Source organism: Diabrotica undecimpunctata, chromosome 2 (genome assembly GCF_040954645.1).
Source record: "Diabrotica undecimpunctata isolate CICGRU chromosome 2, icDiaUnde3, whole genome shotgun sequence".
In the NCBI taxonomy this organism is placed as follows: domain Eukaryota; kingdom Metazoa; phylum Arthropoda; class Insecta; order Coleoptera; family Chrysomelidae; genus Diabrotica; species Diabrotica undecimpunctata.
In genome coordinates, this window is record NC_092804.1 from 173,924,814 (window position 1) to 173,943,264 (window position 18,451).

At 33.8% G+C, this 18,451-nt stretch overlaps 1 protein-coding gene and 1 long non-coding RNA gene across 4 annotated transcripts in view; one reads left to right on the forward strand and one right to left on the reverse strand.

The window, feature by feature from the left end:
- LOC140435248 (uncharacterized) overlaps positions 1-10,669 on the reverse strand; it is a 202,833-nt gene extending 192,164 nt beyond the window's left edge. The window contains exon 1 of the long non-coding RNA XR_011950126.1: positions 10,564-10,669. This is a non-coding gene — a long non-coding RNA (uncharacterized lncRNA). The remainder of the gene's footprint in view (positions 1-10,563) is intronic.
- The window catches only part of fln (flightin), a 40,668-nt gene that overhangs the window by 16,565 nt on the left and 5,652 nt on the right, over positions 1-18,451 (forward strand). For 2 of the 3 annotated variants that reach the window (XM_072524054.1, XM_072524055.1), the window contains exon 3: positions 12,330-12,701. The exons of the other annotated variant lie outside the window; for it this stretch is intronic. In XM_072524054.1, the coding sequence (XP_072380155.1) occupies positions 12,330-12,624 (295 nt within the window). In that variant the 3' untranslated portion in view covers positions 12,625-12,701. Of the gene's footprint in view, positions 1-12,329; positions 12,702-18,451 lie in introns of those variants that run through there. 3 annotated transcript variants of the gene reach the window in all.

Below are 18,451 nucleotides of genomic sequence, written 5' to 3' on the forward strand. Positions count from 1 at the left end.
ATCCCCGGAATTCTCCAAAATTGATTTTTTTCATGTGGGGCTATATAAAAGAACTTTTATACCAGAAGCCTCCAACAACGCCAAATTTTAGTCAATGGTTTCAAATAAACTTAATTTAAAAACTACGATATATTGTTTACCTTATTATATAAAATAAACAATTGTTTATACATTACTTCTTTATATACATGGTGTTGAGTTCATAGGGATTTGGAATTAAAAATGCTCATAACTTGTTAAATACTCTGTATAGTATGAACAAGAATTATGAGAGTAGAATAGTAGAAGAACAATTATGGGAGGAATATAAATATGAAAAAATATATAGGATGTCCTTTTATAAAAATTGTACTTTGCTATACCACGTATTTATTAATCACCCTGTAGAATTCGACATATTTTTCATATATGGAAAATATCATTGCCTACTTTTTTCTAAATAGGTTTTTAATAAAAAAATATTCTTATACAGAACTAAATTTCATCAATTCATTTATAGTTTATTTTTTTCGTCTGGTATTAATTTTATAATAAACCTCCAACAAAAAAAGCTCTTACCAAAGATCCATAAATAAATAAAACAAATATCAGCAGATTAAAAAATTATCCACGATAGAAAATAGTCCCGTTTCTTGTGCCAAAAGAAATACAAAAAATATTGCACAAGCCTTATTTCATACGTAATACATTCTTAACACTTTTGACAACTATTTTTAGAGAAGACAATAGAGAAGCGATAGGATCGTTAAATTTAGAACACCTTTGTATGTTACTTAAATTACAGCACTCAAGTACGAAGTTCGCAGCCAACACTGTTGGTTTTTAAATGTCAAAAATCTGAAATAAACTCACGAAAGCGACAAAGGAGTTTTTCGTTTTAAAATTAATTCGAATAAATTCACTAAATATACGTCTGTTATCAAAATGAACGACAATAATAGTGTGATTAAATCAACACGAATTTGAATGAATTTGGCTTTCCTTAATAACTGGCTGAAAGCCAGATTTTGTTTTTTATGCGTTTATGATCCACAGTTATTACTGCTTAGATTGATATTTAACTTTTGGCAGAAATATATAAAATACGATAAATATGTGATAATGGATTTATTACTATTAAAAATTTTCTATACAAGAGACAAGAAGTAAGAAAAGAAGAAGCGAAATAAACGAATAAATGCCACATTTTTATCAAGTTCTATGATACCTACCTGTGTAGACAATGTATCTCTCAGTACGATTGCGTATATCACACCGCTCTTCAGAATGCTGTATTTCCATTTCCAGCTTGTTTTGTCTATTCTTCTCGCTTCCAAAAATTTGGTTTTTTCCCTCCATGTTTTCCGGTCCCTTGTTTTTCCCCAATCTCTCACGTCTATTTCTGCCAAGTCTTGTTTTACTGCTTCTAATTATTCCTGTATCCGATTTAATGCAGCCTAATGCATCCTTATTATTTCTTCATTTGTTTGTCTTCTCCAAATATTCTCTGCCGTTTGTATTCCTCCGGGGATTTTTCTGAGCACCTTTGTTTTCCTGATCTCTACTTTCTTTTCTTCCTGCTGGTTCATAATCTATATCTCCCTGGCATACATCACCATGGGTCTGATTACTGCCTCGTAGATTCGCAGTTTAGCTGTTATTGACACCATTTTTGCTTTCAGTATTGAATTTAGTAACCCTAGCACTTTGCTTCTCTTCACGAATCTTTTGTATATCTCTTTTCTTCCTTTTTCCGTATTTGTTATAGTTGTTCCTAAGTATTCAAATTCTGACATTTTTCCAATACTATAGACAGCCTCTATGGAATAGTGGCAAGAGGAATATGACATCTCATTGAAAGGTACAAGATTTTATGATATCCAACCAAAAATTTATAGAAAACCGCGGTTTTCAAAAAATAAACAAACATGGTTTATATCCATCCCACAAAAATAAACTAGGGTTGGTCAATTCTTAAAACTGCACTTACGGGGAGTTGAATACATTAGAACATGTAATTTTCGACAGTCGCGATGTAAGAATAATTCAAACATAAAAGCCCCAAAGAAGAAGTATAGTAAGAGATGGATTTATGATGTAGAAAAACATTTAAAAGCCATAAACAACAGACAATGGAGAGGGAAAAAGATAGGGAAGAATAGAACAATATTGTTAAGCAGTCCAAAACGACAAAATGAGTTGTACTTACTTACTTTCCGAGTCCTCTTCAGTTCCAGTCAAATTATCCAGTACTTTACGACATTCAGGACTCTTTCGTTGGCTTGTATTAGATCTTCTTGGGTACAGATTTGATGTAACTGTTCACATTCCAGCAGATGATCATTGATTTGTACAGCGTCCCATTTACACAGATCACCTTCAGTTTTTTAAATTGTACTTGCAGCGGATCACTTCACTCCGCAGCCGGTATAGAGGTTTTCATATGGAGAAAAGTAAGTTTGATCCGGCAGGTAGTCCTTTCTTATGGTCGAGTAAAAGTTGTGAATTGTACTCCATTCACTTACATTCACAATTGTACCTTATTGAGGTCTCCAAGGGGGGTTGATTGGCGTGATCGGTGGTCTTTGACTTGTTTGTCTGTACGGCTACAGATTTTCTGATCTTGGGTGGAGCTATTCTTGCGATTTAGTAGATTTTAGGGACTGAGGTAGATCAAGGAGTTGTAATATTAGGGGAAGAAGAAAAATGAACCTAATTTGGACAACAGTTTTAATAAGTGTTTCAGTACAACTATTTTCCAACTAGTTTCAGTATAGCTACAGTATTTTACAGAAAGTCCAAGACTTTTGAGGTAAAATATGTAGTTAAGGAAGCATAAACTTAATAGTTTATTACCCGGTATAATTTAGCTACATATATTTGTGTAGGTTTGTACCCATATTATTCGTTTACGCCATTGAATCATTATTTAAAGTATGTCCTCTATTAATGTGATAGCTGTAAACACTGGATATTAAATCGTATTTGAACGCATTTATCAAAGTTGTACTAATGGAAATTTATTTGTACTTGCCTACTTAAATTTGCATTGTGAGTTATCGTCAACAACTGTTCAGTGAAACCACTGAAAAATCAAGGCAAGCCAATAGTGACTATTACAAAAACAAGATGCACAATGCAGCTACGTAATTTAGTATTAGTAGTGGGTATGTTTTTTTGTAAAAATCTACACAACATTTAAAATATGTGGATTGGTACTAATTAATTATTGTATTCAATTAAGACTTAACTCGTAAATATATATACATATTAATAGCAACAATACAATCGCTTGCAAAAAGACAATTCTAAAAGTACTAACTAACATATACCAGGATATTTCTGATAATAAATCAACTCATGTTTTTTTCAGAAAAAAGCCATTTTTTTTAATCTGACAATACCTCCAGACGAATTAGATTTTTTTTTTAATTTGACTTTCAAAAAAACACATCTCTAGGACCTCATAACCCCTCTCACTCTCTGCGTCACTGTCCTCCTAGTATCATTACCCTTTTTAAACTACTAGGCGCTTCTGCGTTTCTAGACAAGTAGCTTAAGATAACTAGCTAACCAGGTTAGCGCATCTTCTTTAGTTCTTCGGAATATTTCATGTACAACTTTTTTCTATTCTTCTTTTGACATCATAAACTTGGATGGGTCTTTGCCTGTCTGGCTATGTCCTACCATTCGGACCTCTCTTGTGCCCTTGTCCTTGATTTTCTTGCATTCATAGTTTTCAGGTCGACTTCTGGTCAACTATCTGGTTCTGGGTCTTCCTTCTTTTCGTCTTCTTATCGGCTTACATTGTACTGTTTCTCTGTTAATTTTCTCTTTTCTTGTCTCTGGACATGTCCCAGCCATGACAGTCTTTGACTTTTAACAAATCTTACAATATCGTGCCCTTTATCCAATTCATTTTTCTCGTCATTTTTCCTGATTCTCCATGTGCTGTCTTCGCTGGGCTGTATACTTTTCTCAGTATCTTTCTCTCGAATTTCTTGAGTTATCCTTCATCTTTTTTGTCATTACCCGGGTCTCACAATCATAGTTTACTACGGGCCTCATTTATGTTCTGTATATAGTCATTTCGGTTCTTATATTCAATAATTTCGATGTCTCATCCTTGGGAATGTATGAGAAACAGCTGGAGTTTAGAGATCATCACAAATTCTTGGGTATAATCCTCGATTCAAAGCTAACATGGGAAGATCACATCTCACAACTCATCCTTTCCTGAAATAAAAGATTAAAGGTATTAAGATCTCTCTATAACAAAAACTGAGGCTCAGACCAATACACTCTACTTCTTCTATATAAATCTATAATATGTTCGAAGCTAGATTATAGAGCAATTGTCTATTCCACTGCTAATAAATCTCTTCTCAAATCATTAGATAATATTCATAGTAAAGTTTCAGATTGATCACAGGGGCTTTCCCAACTTCCCCTGTACCCAGCATTTATGCTCTTTTAGAAGAATCACAGCCGCATGTTCCTCGCCCTATCACATGCAGTCTCAGTTGCTTGTAATATTTCAAAACCAATTATAAAAAATTATGAACAAATTTCAAGATATTCGCTATACTAAAAAACCGTATGACGAAAGAATTAAATCCATACTTCAAAATCTAAACACTAATTTTACTTATACATCTCTGGCCAATTTCGATAAATAGAGTACAAACAATTCCCTGATTCAGCTCAAGTTCGAAGCCCTCTTAGAAAAGTACCTCAACCATCATAAAATCTACACAGATGCATCTACAAAGTCCGAAGTCCTATTAAGTCCGAAAACGGAATGGGAACTTCTTCTCCATCTACCCCTAGCATGTAGCATATACATGCAGCTGAGCTCTACGCTGAACTTTTTAAGAAGCTTACATTCACGAAAGCCCTGATTATAACAGATTCCCTTAACTCTCTAAACTCATTAAAACATATTTTTCCGAAACATCCTTTTGAAAAGTTACTAAAATAACAGCTCTTCCAAGCTCATCAACCTGGAAGAAGAGTTCAATTTTTGTAGGTACAAAAGAGTGTATAAATAGGTACTTATAAAAAAAACCGTCGGAATAACGAGAAACGACGAGGCTAAGAGGACAGCATGATAGGCAATTTTAAGCGATTATTCGGAGCCTATAGACAACTGTGTTTACAGTGACTAGCTTATTTTAAAACAGTGTGGTAGTAAAATTGTAGTAAATGTGATCAAAAAAGATATCGTTACAATATCTCGAACTCTCTAGCAAAAGCTTTAAGACAAAAGTGTTCCTATGATAACATAGTTAAATATCTAAGATCTATAAACATTTTCTATAATCTGAAGTTATTCACTTTTGTTATTTATATTTCTTCCATCACTAATAACTTTTTGGTGGATGCAACATTTCTTCTAATAAAAAAAAATTTGTTATCATCAATCTTTTATTAGCATAGTATGCACGAATTCCCACTAGAATTGTTTTGATTGATGTCTGTGCCCAGATATCTGAAGGCATGCATCCACACGTTCTTCGCTGGTATGGTTATCTATTTGCGATATTATTTTCATTGTCAGGTGTTGTTCTGACTGTCATGTACATGGTTTTGGTTTCGCTTATTTTAAGCCTTCTTTTTCGTGCCTCAGAATTAATTTCTTTAACGCTTATATTAGTCGTTACTTCTCTTCGTCGTCTCTTACCAATAATAGCTATATTACCTTCATATGCAGTAATTTGTACTGATTTAATGTTTATATGGCTGGTTACATTGGGTTTTCTCATCACTGCCTCAAGAACTAGGTTGAACAGCATAGTTGATAGTGCGTCTCTCAGTCTTACTCCCACGTTGATGTCAAATAGGCTCCATCTACACTAAATGCAGCTTGGCTGATATATTTGTTAGGTGTACGTAGAATACGCAGCAATTTGTTTGTTTTTACATTATCAAAAGCTTGTTTAAAGTCTATATATGTCGTATTCATAAGCTTTTTCTTGAATCGTTCTTAGTATGAATACCTAATATGTAGTGGCTCTATTTGGTCTGAATCAATTTTAATAATCATCTGTTATGTCCTCGCACTACAATATATTATAGATAATAAGGTATAATCACTCATTCCTCCGGCATTTATTTCTTGTTCCATAGTCGCTTGTATTCTCTTCTTGTTATAAATTTTCCTGCTGCTTCTGGTGTTTCTTTGAAGTGAATTAAGTCTGGCTTGGCTTTTTCCTCTACTGCAGTTCTGCATTCATCATCATACCATTCTGCATGTCTTTATCTCTTGGCTTTTCCAACAGTTGCCACTGTAGATTCCATTATTATTGTTTTTAGTTATATCCATTCCTCCTTTGCAGTAAGAAAATATATATAAGTAAACGTATCAATATAAGAATTTTTCGATTAACCAAAGATTTTTATACCTTTATCAATTATGTATATATTTCCTAAAAAGCAATTATATTAGCTGTTTACGTCTTTGATCATTTATGCACAGGTTTGTATTTTAAAGTTTAATTCATTTTCAGCTTTCATTAAAATTCTTTTTTTAATTTTTTTGTTCTTTACGTTAAATCACTATTTTTGTAATTCAATTATTGCGTTACTTTGGTAAAAAACTTAAATATGAAATTTATACAAGTAAAATATGTTGTTGTCGTTCGGTGTTTTGTGTTCACGTCGTGGTAGGATTTTTAATGTTCCTAAAGGTAAGTGAAGAAACTATTGGCTGCCATATTTTAAGCTTACTATGTTCTTAACTGAAACTAAAACTAGCAAATTGTGAGTTAAAAATTCTACCCGCTTGTGTCTTTGTCATGCTTTTTTGTTTAATCATTAGTAACGTTTAATACACTGCTCCAAAAAATTAACGCACCACTTTAAAACCTACCAGATAACATAAAAATAGCGACTAAAATTAAACGCATTTTATTTCGTATTACTATACTGAGTAAAACAAATAGATTTGATATTAACACAAAAGTAAAACATAAAATAATAAACAACAAAATTGCTAATTCTAAAAATTTAAATTGTTCAAATTTTTTTTCTTAATAAGACGTATTTCTACCCCTGCTACGAATGCTCGACGATTCATACTTAAAATAAACGGTTTAAAAGTATTCTCATCCAGTTAATTTCAAATTTGGACAACACGTTGTTCCAGTTCCTACAGAGTGTTTGGTTGATTAGGAGAATTCCGCAGACGTCTACGTCCCAAGTCCCAAACACTCTATAGGATTCAGATCGGTACTATTCACAGGCCATCCCAAAAAGTTGATTCCAACTTCCTCTAGATACTTTTGCGCTATATTTGCAACGTGCGGTCGTGCATTATCGTGCATTAGTACAAATTTTCGCCAAAATAAGGGGCAAATAGGACAACATGGCCTTGAAGAACGTCAACATATATCGGTGAGCGTTGATGGTACACCAGCAAGTTTGTATGACCGGTTAAAGAAACGCCACACCAGACCATAACCGACCTTCCTCCGAATAACGTCGTTCCTTGCATGTTACACTCTGACGTCAATACACGCGAATACGCGTATCACAATTGTAAAGATAGAACCTACTCTCATCTTCTAGCCTCCAATTAATTGACACAATATCGTAAAAATTCTAAACGCGCTCTGATGATCTACGGTCAAGGTTGGCCCTCCGGCTGGTATACGATTTATCAAATTACCTTCTTTGAAGCGTTGGCGAATGGTTTCACAGCTGATTCAAACATTATGAACATCTTTAAGTGGTTAATTGTAAGCTTCTGTTAGTTACAAAACGTTGTCTTAAGGAGCGAAGTCGTAAAAACGGTCTTGAACAAGCGTTGTTACATAATTTCGACATTGTCCTAGACGCCTAGAGTGACTACCTGTCTCTCTGTACTGTTCCACCATTCGTGAGAAAGTTTCTTCTTCATGCAAAACCACTATTTGAGCAGACTCTCATTACTCCAATTTCTCGATTCGCATTGAATTTTGATTAAAAGAGTAGCAAAATGTTAGCAACAAACAGCAATAGTTCACACAACGACTTAAAAATGACACTAACTTCTTATCGACATTAACAAATTTACAGCATCTTTGTTTTGTGTTCCTTAGAAACCAGTTGAAACAAAAAACAAAACAAGTAACCTGATAAAAACATTCCAAATACACGATACATTTAATACAAAAATTAATACAAAAACATTGTATATTATACACCAATGAATCGCTATTTTTGTTTTTGCAGATGGTGCGTTAATTTCTTCGAACAGTGTATAATGTCGTGCCAAGCCAGACGAGGATTTCTCTCTTCATGAGCATTTAATGAGAACCGAATTTTAGTTATGAAATTCCGCTATACCAAAGGAAACTCCAAATTTCCTTTGAACATTTCTATAAAGTAGTTCTAGCTACAAGTTGCCTACATCATTTAATCAACAAGCGGTTATCAACCGAAGATGTTTGAGTAACTAATGACGGTCTTGTAGATTTTCCCGATATTGTGGAAATCCATCTCGTTCCTCTATAGATATTAGCGAAAAGTTTAAAAATTATTTTACATCTCACGCTGGTTCTGTGTCGTGGCAAACTGAGATGGTTAGAGATAACATTAATCATTAGGTACTTGCTGATACAGTAACATTTACTTTTTATTGAAATATATGTATAAAAAAATCTGTATTTAGTGCGTCAACCAAAATTAATGCGATATTAGTGAAGCTGGTTACGTTTTCTCAGTATGAGACACGTCAAAAGTAGTCGATGACGAAAGAAATTCAGAAAAGTTTCCGCATGACTTCCGTATACCTCCGCTCAATAGTGCAATACGAAGTGCGCCGAACAGAATTTATTCACCTAGGATTCTACGGTTGTGACCCGTGTGTGTCCGTGTTCTTTCCAGAGTATGTATATACCGCCTTCCTTCTCTTCGTTGTGCCGCGCCTTGCATCGCACAGATACGGGCTGGTATATTTAACTACACGAAGAAAATTCATAACACTTTTTCTCTGCACTTCGCTTCAAGGTGCAGAGCTTAAGTGAGCAACAAGCTTTAAGTTGTAGGTAGTCGAAAATGTTTCTATAATACATGATTTTGATTATCTGTCTTTCACTATAGTTGGATTTTCTTCTTGCTATCTTCATCTTTGTAAATGTAGATATTAATTTAAAATAAATATCACACAAGACAATATCGGCGTTAGTTCTGATGACCTTTCACAAAATTCATAGAGGGTTCACTGAATGTCTTACATTCGCTGTTGTCATCTTTTTTATTATTTATCTCTATTCCAGTTTCCTAAGATCGTCGCTTCATATCGTCTTCATCTGTCATGCATGCATTTACTATCAACTAAGAATGACACAGACTGAATATTTTATATCAATTATGAGAATTTAAAATATCTTTTACAGCGCGAAACAGTGTCTTTTTTGTAAGTAATGATTTATGGTCATTAATTGCATGGCGAGTAAGGCGAGTACATAGCTTTAGATCACAATCCTGTAATAGCAGCATTCAGGATAACACTTGAAAAAAATAAAGAAGTCCTAGAAAAAATCAAAATATCAGTTTTTCTAATCCTAAGATGTTCGCTACTGTACAGATTTTGTATTAGTAGTATCAAGTGATGTAGCACTCCAATTTAACTAAGAATCTGTCACATCTGCCTCTAATTCACTAGATTTAACACTTTACTATAATGAATGCAGCAAAGATACGTTATGATGTTAAATTTACTGCATTTTGTGTAATTTGTCGTATGTTTAATATTTGTTTCCTAGTGCTCTTCTCGGATCAATTGTTCTGCAATTTCTGGTAGTGTTATTTTGCCATAATTTGCTGTATTTGAGTATATCACGATTTTGTGATATACGTGATATACTCACAAATACGTGAGCATACACAATACTTCTGTGTTTGCTATTACAACAACTTTAGCAGTACCATTCAAAGAATATTATTTGATTAAGTTGAAGTCTCGCACTGTGGAACGACTCTACAAGAGAAATGTACCAAAGGACGCTAGCACAGAAGATACAGCTGAAACCAACAGACGACATCGAAGATATAAGAGCGAGCTGGGAGAAAATTAAAAACAACATTGAAGAAGCAGCAACAGAAGCTCTAGGAAAACGCAAAGTCATACTGAACAAAAGAAACAACAACAATACACCAGGGTTACGGAAAGAAATAAAAGAGAAATGTAAATAGAAACGAGAGACCTACACGAAGTATAAAACATGACATACTCGAATCCCGAGACACCTATAGAATAATATGAAATGAAACAAAGCAATTGGTAAGAAAAACAAAAAATGAATACTGGGAACAGTTCACAAAAACGATGGAAAGCTGCTTCTACGGTACACAAAAACAAATATGGATATTCGTAAGAAACCAACGGAAAGAAATGGCAGAATTGAAGGAATACAATAACACACCAGCAAACGAATGGGAAAGATACCTGACGGAACTGTTTAAAGGGAAGGAAAATAATAATACGAAATCAGTTTTTAGAAGGAAGAGATAGCTATAAATTTACTTAAAAATAGAAAGTCACCAGGACCAGACGAAATAACCAACGAGCTTCTAAAACACGGAGGAGAAAGTATAAACCTAGAGATGACAAAACTTATACAAAAACTAATATTGCGCTGCAAGATACCAGACGCATGGAGAAACAGCATAATGATAGCAATGTTCAAGAAAGGAGATAAAGAAGATCCCAACAATTAAAGAGGTAAAATCTACTGAACACCGCACTTAAGCTTACCACAAAAGTTCTAACCAACAAAATCAATAAACTAACAACTTTATCACATGAACAACAAGGAATCAGATCCGGAAGCTCCTGTGTAGACGCCGTATTTGTACTAAGACAAATCACAGAAAAGACCATCGAGTACAATAAACCAGCATATCTATGCTTTATATACTTGACAAAGACTTTCGATCGCATCCAAGTCGAAGAAGTGTTACACCTACTGTATAAAAGAAACATACCAATCAATATGATACAAACCATCAAAAACATCTACTTCCATAATCGAATACAGGCAAAGATAAATGGAATACTAACACAGTGTATATCAGTACAAAGCCGAGTCAGACAGGGTGACTCGTTAAGTCCACTTCTCTTTAATATAATAATGGACGAAATAATACAAGCAGTACGTAAAGGTCATGGTTACAGAATGGGGAACAAAGAAATCCAAATATTATGCTATGCAGACAACGAGCATAATAATTAATATACAAACATTGTTTGTATTTTGAAAACGATTTCCAAAGTGGAAATTGAAAGGTCAATAAACTTACTGTAACCTTTAATTGTGGCTTATTCCCATTTAAATAGTAATTACTTTAAGAGGCCACAAGAAAATAGTTTCAGAACAATATTAAAAACCGTTATGAGCCCAGCGTTATTCAAAATTTTCGGAGATTGGAAATTCTTTACAAGAAACTGGCACATTGTCAAAATTTAGTCAAATTTTTACGAAGATGTAGAGACAATAACTTAATACCAAAGGGCTTAAAGTTACGTTCAGCATATTCGAGCAGAAAATTGGTAAACATTTTGCATAGAGCCAGTTTGTCCATGACAATGTATTTTGAGAACGATTTCCGAAGTGAAAATTGAAACGTCAATAAACTTACATTAACCATTAAAAATTGTGGCTTATGCCCATTTAAATAGTAATTACTTTAAAATGCCACAAGAAAATAGCTTCAGAACAAAACTTATTTTCACTTAAATCAAGAAATATACCTTTTAATTTGTCCACTTCATTTCACAGTAGGTACAGCACAAATCAAGATGCAATAGGTACGATAGTTGTATATAAACACACAAATTTGTTTAATTGATGGTTCAAGAACAACGTAAATTACAATAAAGTTAGGTTAAGATAAACAGTGAGACAACCACCGGTGCTAGCGAAGTGTGGGCAGTTCACAAATTACATTCGGCGTGCATTTGGCTTATTGGTCTTCTTTGAAGTGTGTCAAAAAACCAATAAGTGAACGGATAGGCATATTTGCTATTCGGGTATTTGCTTATGCGTGCGAATAAAGCAAATAATTGACGAATGTACCCTCCACACTTTATCTTTTGCGACCGAATATGGCGCTTAACGAATCACACATAGCGAAGTGTGGTGCCGCCATCAGTTCGTTGTCGTACATTAGTACGGTAAAAGATTAAACATTCCTTGCAAACATTTGTTTTGAAACTTGTTTTTATTGCTACACACTTTTAAACATATGCGTTAAAAATTAATAGGCAAATATGTTTTTATGTGCTTTATTGATTATTTTGTATAATAGAGATTTTTATATAATCTTCAACCACATAAATAGACTAAAACTTATGTATTTTCCAGGCCGAAGTTTCTACCCTACAGATACCTCTACATCTACAGACAAAACTACTACGACGACGTCATGGACTATCTAGATAAGAGAACAAGAGGAATCGACAGGGAAATACCAAGGGCGCAAACATGGGCTGAGAGAGTATTAAGGACATTTTCGAACAGATCCACCCAAAATAACATGTATACCAAAAGGATCAGAAATGACTTGGAGATGGTAGAAAAAACAAAGACCAGCGGCCAATTTTACTATTACCATGTGAAGAATTCTTTTAACAGAAAATTCTCTCCACTGCTATATTAGACAATTTACTGACTACATAAAAAAATTAAAAATGGATATCCATTAAAAAGAATGTAAATAGAGTTTGTTTCACGTTAGTCTGTTTTTCTTTTATATTTTAAATAATAAGTATGAATATTTATATTAAATATTTATGTTACCAAGACTTATACATATATATTCTTTATCTAGTGTAATTGTTTGAAACATTTGTTAACTAATTACTTGGCTATAACATACATAATATACTACAAAACATTTTGTCCCTGCCTTTTATAAATAAAGCACTGCCAATATTTAAAAATAAAATCTTTTCTTACACCATCACCTCAACTTTTTATTTGGCACATACAAAACTGTTTACAGACAAGCGTTTGACAATGTGTCACATCAAAACATGATTGAGATACTTAAGTCAAACCAGACCGACACATAGGAAACTGTAAAATCAAAAATCAATAAAAATAAAAGACGTGAAGTAAAGAATGTATGTTATCGCTTGTGCAATAATACCTATCAATGTGTAACCTTTTTCATTTTGATTCTGCTTGAAAGGTTGGCGAAAGTCGCGAACAAATTGATTCACTGCGAACAGCAGCTGGATGGTTGGTGGAGAGCGAGTCGTGGGTTCGAAACTAGCTTTTGAAATTGAATTTGATTCAATAGAACAAATCACCACAGATAAGAAGAAAAAGATAGGACTTAACACTTAACCTTTTATAAATATACATGAAGAAAGTTAAGAGACCTTAGATCTTTAACAACAAATTCTTCTTCTTCTTCTGGTTCCTATCCGTTTCGGATGTTGGAAATCATATTGGCAATTATGACCTTGCTCGCTGCGGCTCGAAACAGCCCCGTTGAGGTTTTGTTAAAACATGTTCTTAAATTCCGCAGCCATGATATTCTCCTTCTACCGGGTCCTCGCTTACCTTTGACTTTACCTTGCAATATAGACTGCAGCAGGAAGTAACGGTGCTGATTTCTCATAACGTGTTCCAGATATTGCAATTTTATGCGTTTGATCGTAAACACAATCTCTGGTTCCTTCTTCATTTTTTCTAGAACTTCCTTGTTCGTGATCCTTGCTGTCCATGATATTCTCATATCTAGGGATATGTTGTGACTTTTGAAGATGGCGCTCATTTTGTTAAAGACCGTTCTTGCCTTTCTTATGCGGCACTTTATTTCCTGTACATTGCTCCACTGTTCGTTTATAATAGTTTCCAGGTAGCAATACTGTTTTACTCGCTCTATCTGCGTCCCATTAATGTAAAGATGAGCCCCATTTATATTCTCCTTGCTGATAATCATTTGTTTCGTTTTGTGGGTATTAATGTTTAGTCCGTACTGTTGACTGTACTCGTTTATTCTGTCCATTAGCCTCTGAAGTTCCTCTAAACTATCTGCTCTCACCATGGTGTCGTCGGCATATCTAACATTGTTTACTCTTTCACCATTTAGAAGGATGCCTTCGTCTATTCCGTAAAGAGCCTCGTTAAAAATTTTCTCTGAGTACATATTAAATATCAACGGCGATAGGATACATCCCTGTCTAACTCCGCGTAGTATTTTTATGTGATCTGTTTCTTCTCCGTTAATTTTCATGTGTGCGGTCTGATTCCAGTATATTTCTGAAATTATTCTGAGGTCTTTGTCATCCAGGTCTGCTTCTTTTAAAATGTTTATCATCTTTTGATGTTGAACTCTGTCAAATGCCTTTTCATAGTCGATCAAGCACGCGTATACGTCGCAGTTAACGTCCCTGCATCTTTGAATCAGTACCTGTACTCCGAAAAGTGCCTCTCTGGTACCCACTGCGTTAATGAAGCCGAACTGTCTGTCCGATATTTGTTCCTCGCACTTCTTATAAATTCTTCCATGGATGACTCGAAGAAACAGTTTCAACATGTGGCTCATTAGGCTGATTGTTCGATATTCTTCGCACTTTTTAGCCCCCTGTTTTTTAGGTATTGCTATGAATTCTGATTCTAGCCATTTATCAGGGATAACAACAAATTAAATTAGTAAAACCACACATGTAAAAAATGATGAAATTTCAAGAGATGATTAAATGGTATCAATACACTCTATAAACAAATAACAAATGTGTTCAATGGAAATAGTCCACATACTTACCTTAGGTTTACGCAGACTGATCTTTCGTTCTCGTCATAATAAAACTCTCAAATTTTTTAAATTTAAAAGAAACATATTGTTCTTATTCTTCTTCTTCCTCTTTATAAGCAATTCTGCTTATTCATTGGCGGATCTTTTGCGCGGTTGCCCGATAATTCTTCTGCCGATTGGTGGCATATCTCTTGCTATTTTGGCGACACGGGTCTCCGCCATTCTGCTTATGTGGTTATTTCATTCTTTTTTCTATTTTGTATCCATTCATTTAATCACTGTACGTTACATTTTCTTCTAATGTACACTTCTCTTTCGATCTCTCAGCGTATTTCCTGCAATTGTTCTCAGTACTCTCATCTCTGCTGTTTCCTTTGTGTTGTGGCTGTGTCTGGTCTTGTTTCTGAGGCATATGCCATTATTGGTCTTACACTGGCTTTATAAATTCTTGCCTTCATCTCAGTGTTAATGTGTCTGTTTTGCCATATAGTGTTATTAAGGCATCCTGCCAGTCTATTTGCTTTTTGTCCAGGTCTCCATAGCTGGACAGTGTAATTCCAAGGTATTTTATTTCCATTACTTTTTCAATACTGATGCCATCAATTTTTATTTTACATTTGGTTGGTTCTTTGCTGACTACTATTGTTTTAGTTTTCTGAGATGAGATTATCATATTAAATTCTTTTGCTCTTATGTTAAATGTGTGGACCAGTCTTTGCAGACTATCTTCATCTTGGGCTATCAATATTGCATCGTCTGCGTAACAAAGTATTTGTATGTCTTTGTTTCCCATTCTGTATCTACTCCACCCGTTCATCCATCTAAAGCCATCCTCATGACATGTTCAGCATAAATGTGAAATAAGTCAGGTGACAACAAGCATCATTGTCTAACACCTCTCTCAGTCTTGAATTGGTATGAGAACTTCTGATCTAGTCATACTGTTGCTACATTTGACTATTACAGATTTTTAATAAGTGTCACCAGATGCATTGGTGTGCCCATTTCTATTAAAATGGCCCATAGATTTATCCCGCTTACACAATCAAATGCCTTTTGGTAGTCTATAGGTACTTGAAATTCTCCAGACTTTTCAATGAGTTGTCTCTTTTACCTTTTACAAACCCCGCTCGTTCCTTTCGATTCATTTATTCCAGAGGTAAGCCTTTTTAGATTGCTCTTTAAAAAAATCAACAATTCTGAATACAGTAATACCTCGATTAACGCTACCTTAAATTTTGTCAATTCGTCATTTGAGTGTCAGAAAATCGTTCGATTATCGATGAGGTAGAATTACCGCCCACACATTATTGCTCATTCAATGTACATGACATGACGTTTCGCACGAAATCAGCACATTTTTATATTATATTAGGTATTTCTTATCTTCAGTTTTTTCTACGAATTGGTTGTTTGTAATTTGAATATGTATTATAATTGTTGAGACTGTGTGCTACATTTTATAATTTATCTATAATAAATATCAAAGTGAATATTGTTGTTGCATTAGCTCTGTCTAATACGTTAGTGAATACAAATAAATGAACTTGGGGCTACTGTCCAAGGAATTTGTGAAACTTGTTGGGTTGTAAGGCATGAAAGTCATCCTCAGTTCCAGGGTGAATCAATCATCAAAATATACAACGCTCTTGAAACAATTTCTACGTGGAAGGACAGTAAAATGTCAACTGATGCATTTTCATTAATGCAAATTATTAGGAGCCCAGAATTTTTCATTTTAGTAGTTTGTCTTAGTGATGTTTTAGGTACAGCTGTATCACTTAGTCGTCTTCTTCAGTCACCAAAATTAGATTTGAAGAAGGCTACTGAGACCATAGAGGACACTAAATGCATTCTTTAAAATAAAAGATCAAATGATGAGTCTGTTTTTAGCAAACTTTATTATCAAGTAAAGGAAATAGCTGAACAACTAGATATTGAATTGAAGATGCCTTGTATAGTTTCTCGTCAAACCTGTCAAAACCAACCTGCTAACTCTTGCGAAGAATATTTCCAAAGATCTATTTATTTGCCCCTTTTAGACAATATCTTAACTGATTTAGAAGAACAACTTTCACCGAGAGTTGTTTTACCTAAAACTGATAACACACCAGAAGATAAAGTTGCATTAAAAAAAATTGTTGACACCTTCCAGGATATTATTGGACCATCTACTGCCTATTCCACAGTAGAACAAGAGTTTTCACTGTGGATTCAAAAGTAGAAAAGAGTCGTGCAAAATAATGGAAAACTTCCTGATTCTATTTTAGAAGTATTAGAAAACTGCGATATTCATATGTATCCAAATATCAGAATTTTTCTGAAAATATTATTTACACTGCTAGTCAGTGCAACAACAGCAGAGCGTAGTTTTTCTACGCTTGAGCGTCTAAAGACTTGGCTTAGAAATAGAACTTTGGAGGAAAGGTTGGTTTAGTTGTATCCTGAAATTTCTCTAGATGTTGATGCAATCATAGAGCGATTTGCTAAATCGGATAGGTGAAAAGAATACATTACATAAAATTATATAATATTTACTTATCTCATTATTATACTATTTTTAAACACTGAACTTTTATTACCACTCGTTGCTGGCTGTTGCTGACACTTCGTGAGAAAAATTTCAATACCGAGTAAAAAAATATTTCACTCACTTGTAGCCCAATATGCTTAGTTATAGAAATAACTATTCTTAAATTACATATATATATATATATATATATATATATATATATATATATATATATATATATATATCATCATCATCATCATGTGCAGCTTTATCAACCGTTTCCAATTACGGTGCAGCCTCCCTTATTTCAATGATTCATAAGGGGTCGCGAGGCATACCTTACCACGCTGCCTCAGGTCGGGTTGGTAAGGGGCAAGTGTTGTCGTACAATGGCTTTTGCCAGTAACCATTGAGTTATATTATATTAATTAGATTTATAGTTCCATCGTTGATTAAAATCAGTTTCCCAGACATCGAGGGGAGCATTATCTAAAAAATTGAATGTTTCACATTTTTCATCAAAATTATCATCATTGTTGTTGTATTTTGGATCAAAAGTCGTATTATTCATAAAAACTGCAACAAAATGAGATTTTCTGTTGCTATTTTATCCATTTACTTAACCAAATTTCAAATTTTAATATATATGAGATCTTAACGGAATTTTTCATATATTGTGATTTTGACAGTTTTGTTATATAAATAATTAACTGGATGCATTTTCATAAAAAAGGTACTTTGGGGTACCGTAAACAAACCCACAAACTGATACATATACAAAACGTGATTAAAATGTTCATAAGTAATTGTCAAAAACACTATAATCCCGGTTCTTATCTTACCGTTGATAATTAGTGTCATTGTGTGATATGTTTTCGACGTGGGAATAATTTCGTCTTCATTTAAATCAGTTGTATTGGAAATAAATTATTTAAACAGATTAGCAATAAAGTTTGTTGCACTACTAATTTCTACATCTGACTGCATCCAATTATGTGGTAACATCTTTTTGTAAATCTTTACAGAAATATCCAATTTATTCAGATCTTCTTCAGCTTGCTATTATTCATGATCTATTAAATAATGAAAAGTGATTTTCTGTTGCTATTTTGTTCATTTTTACCTTAAAATTTGGATATTTATAAGATCTTAACGGAAAATTTTGATATACAAACTAAATGTCACCATATATATATATATATATAT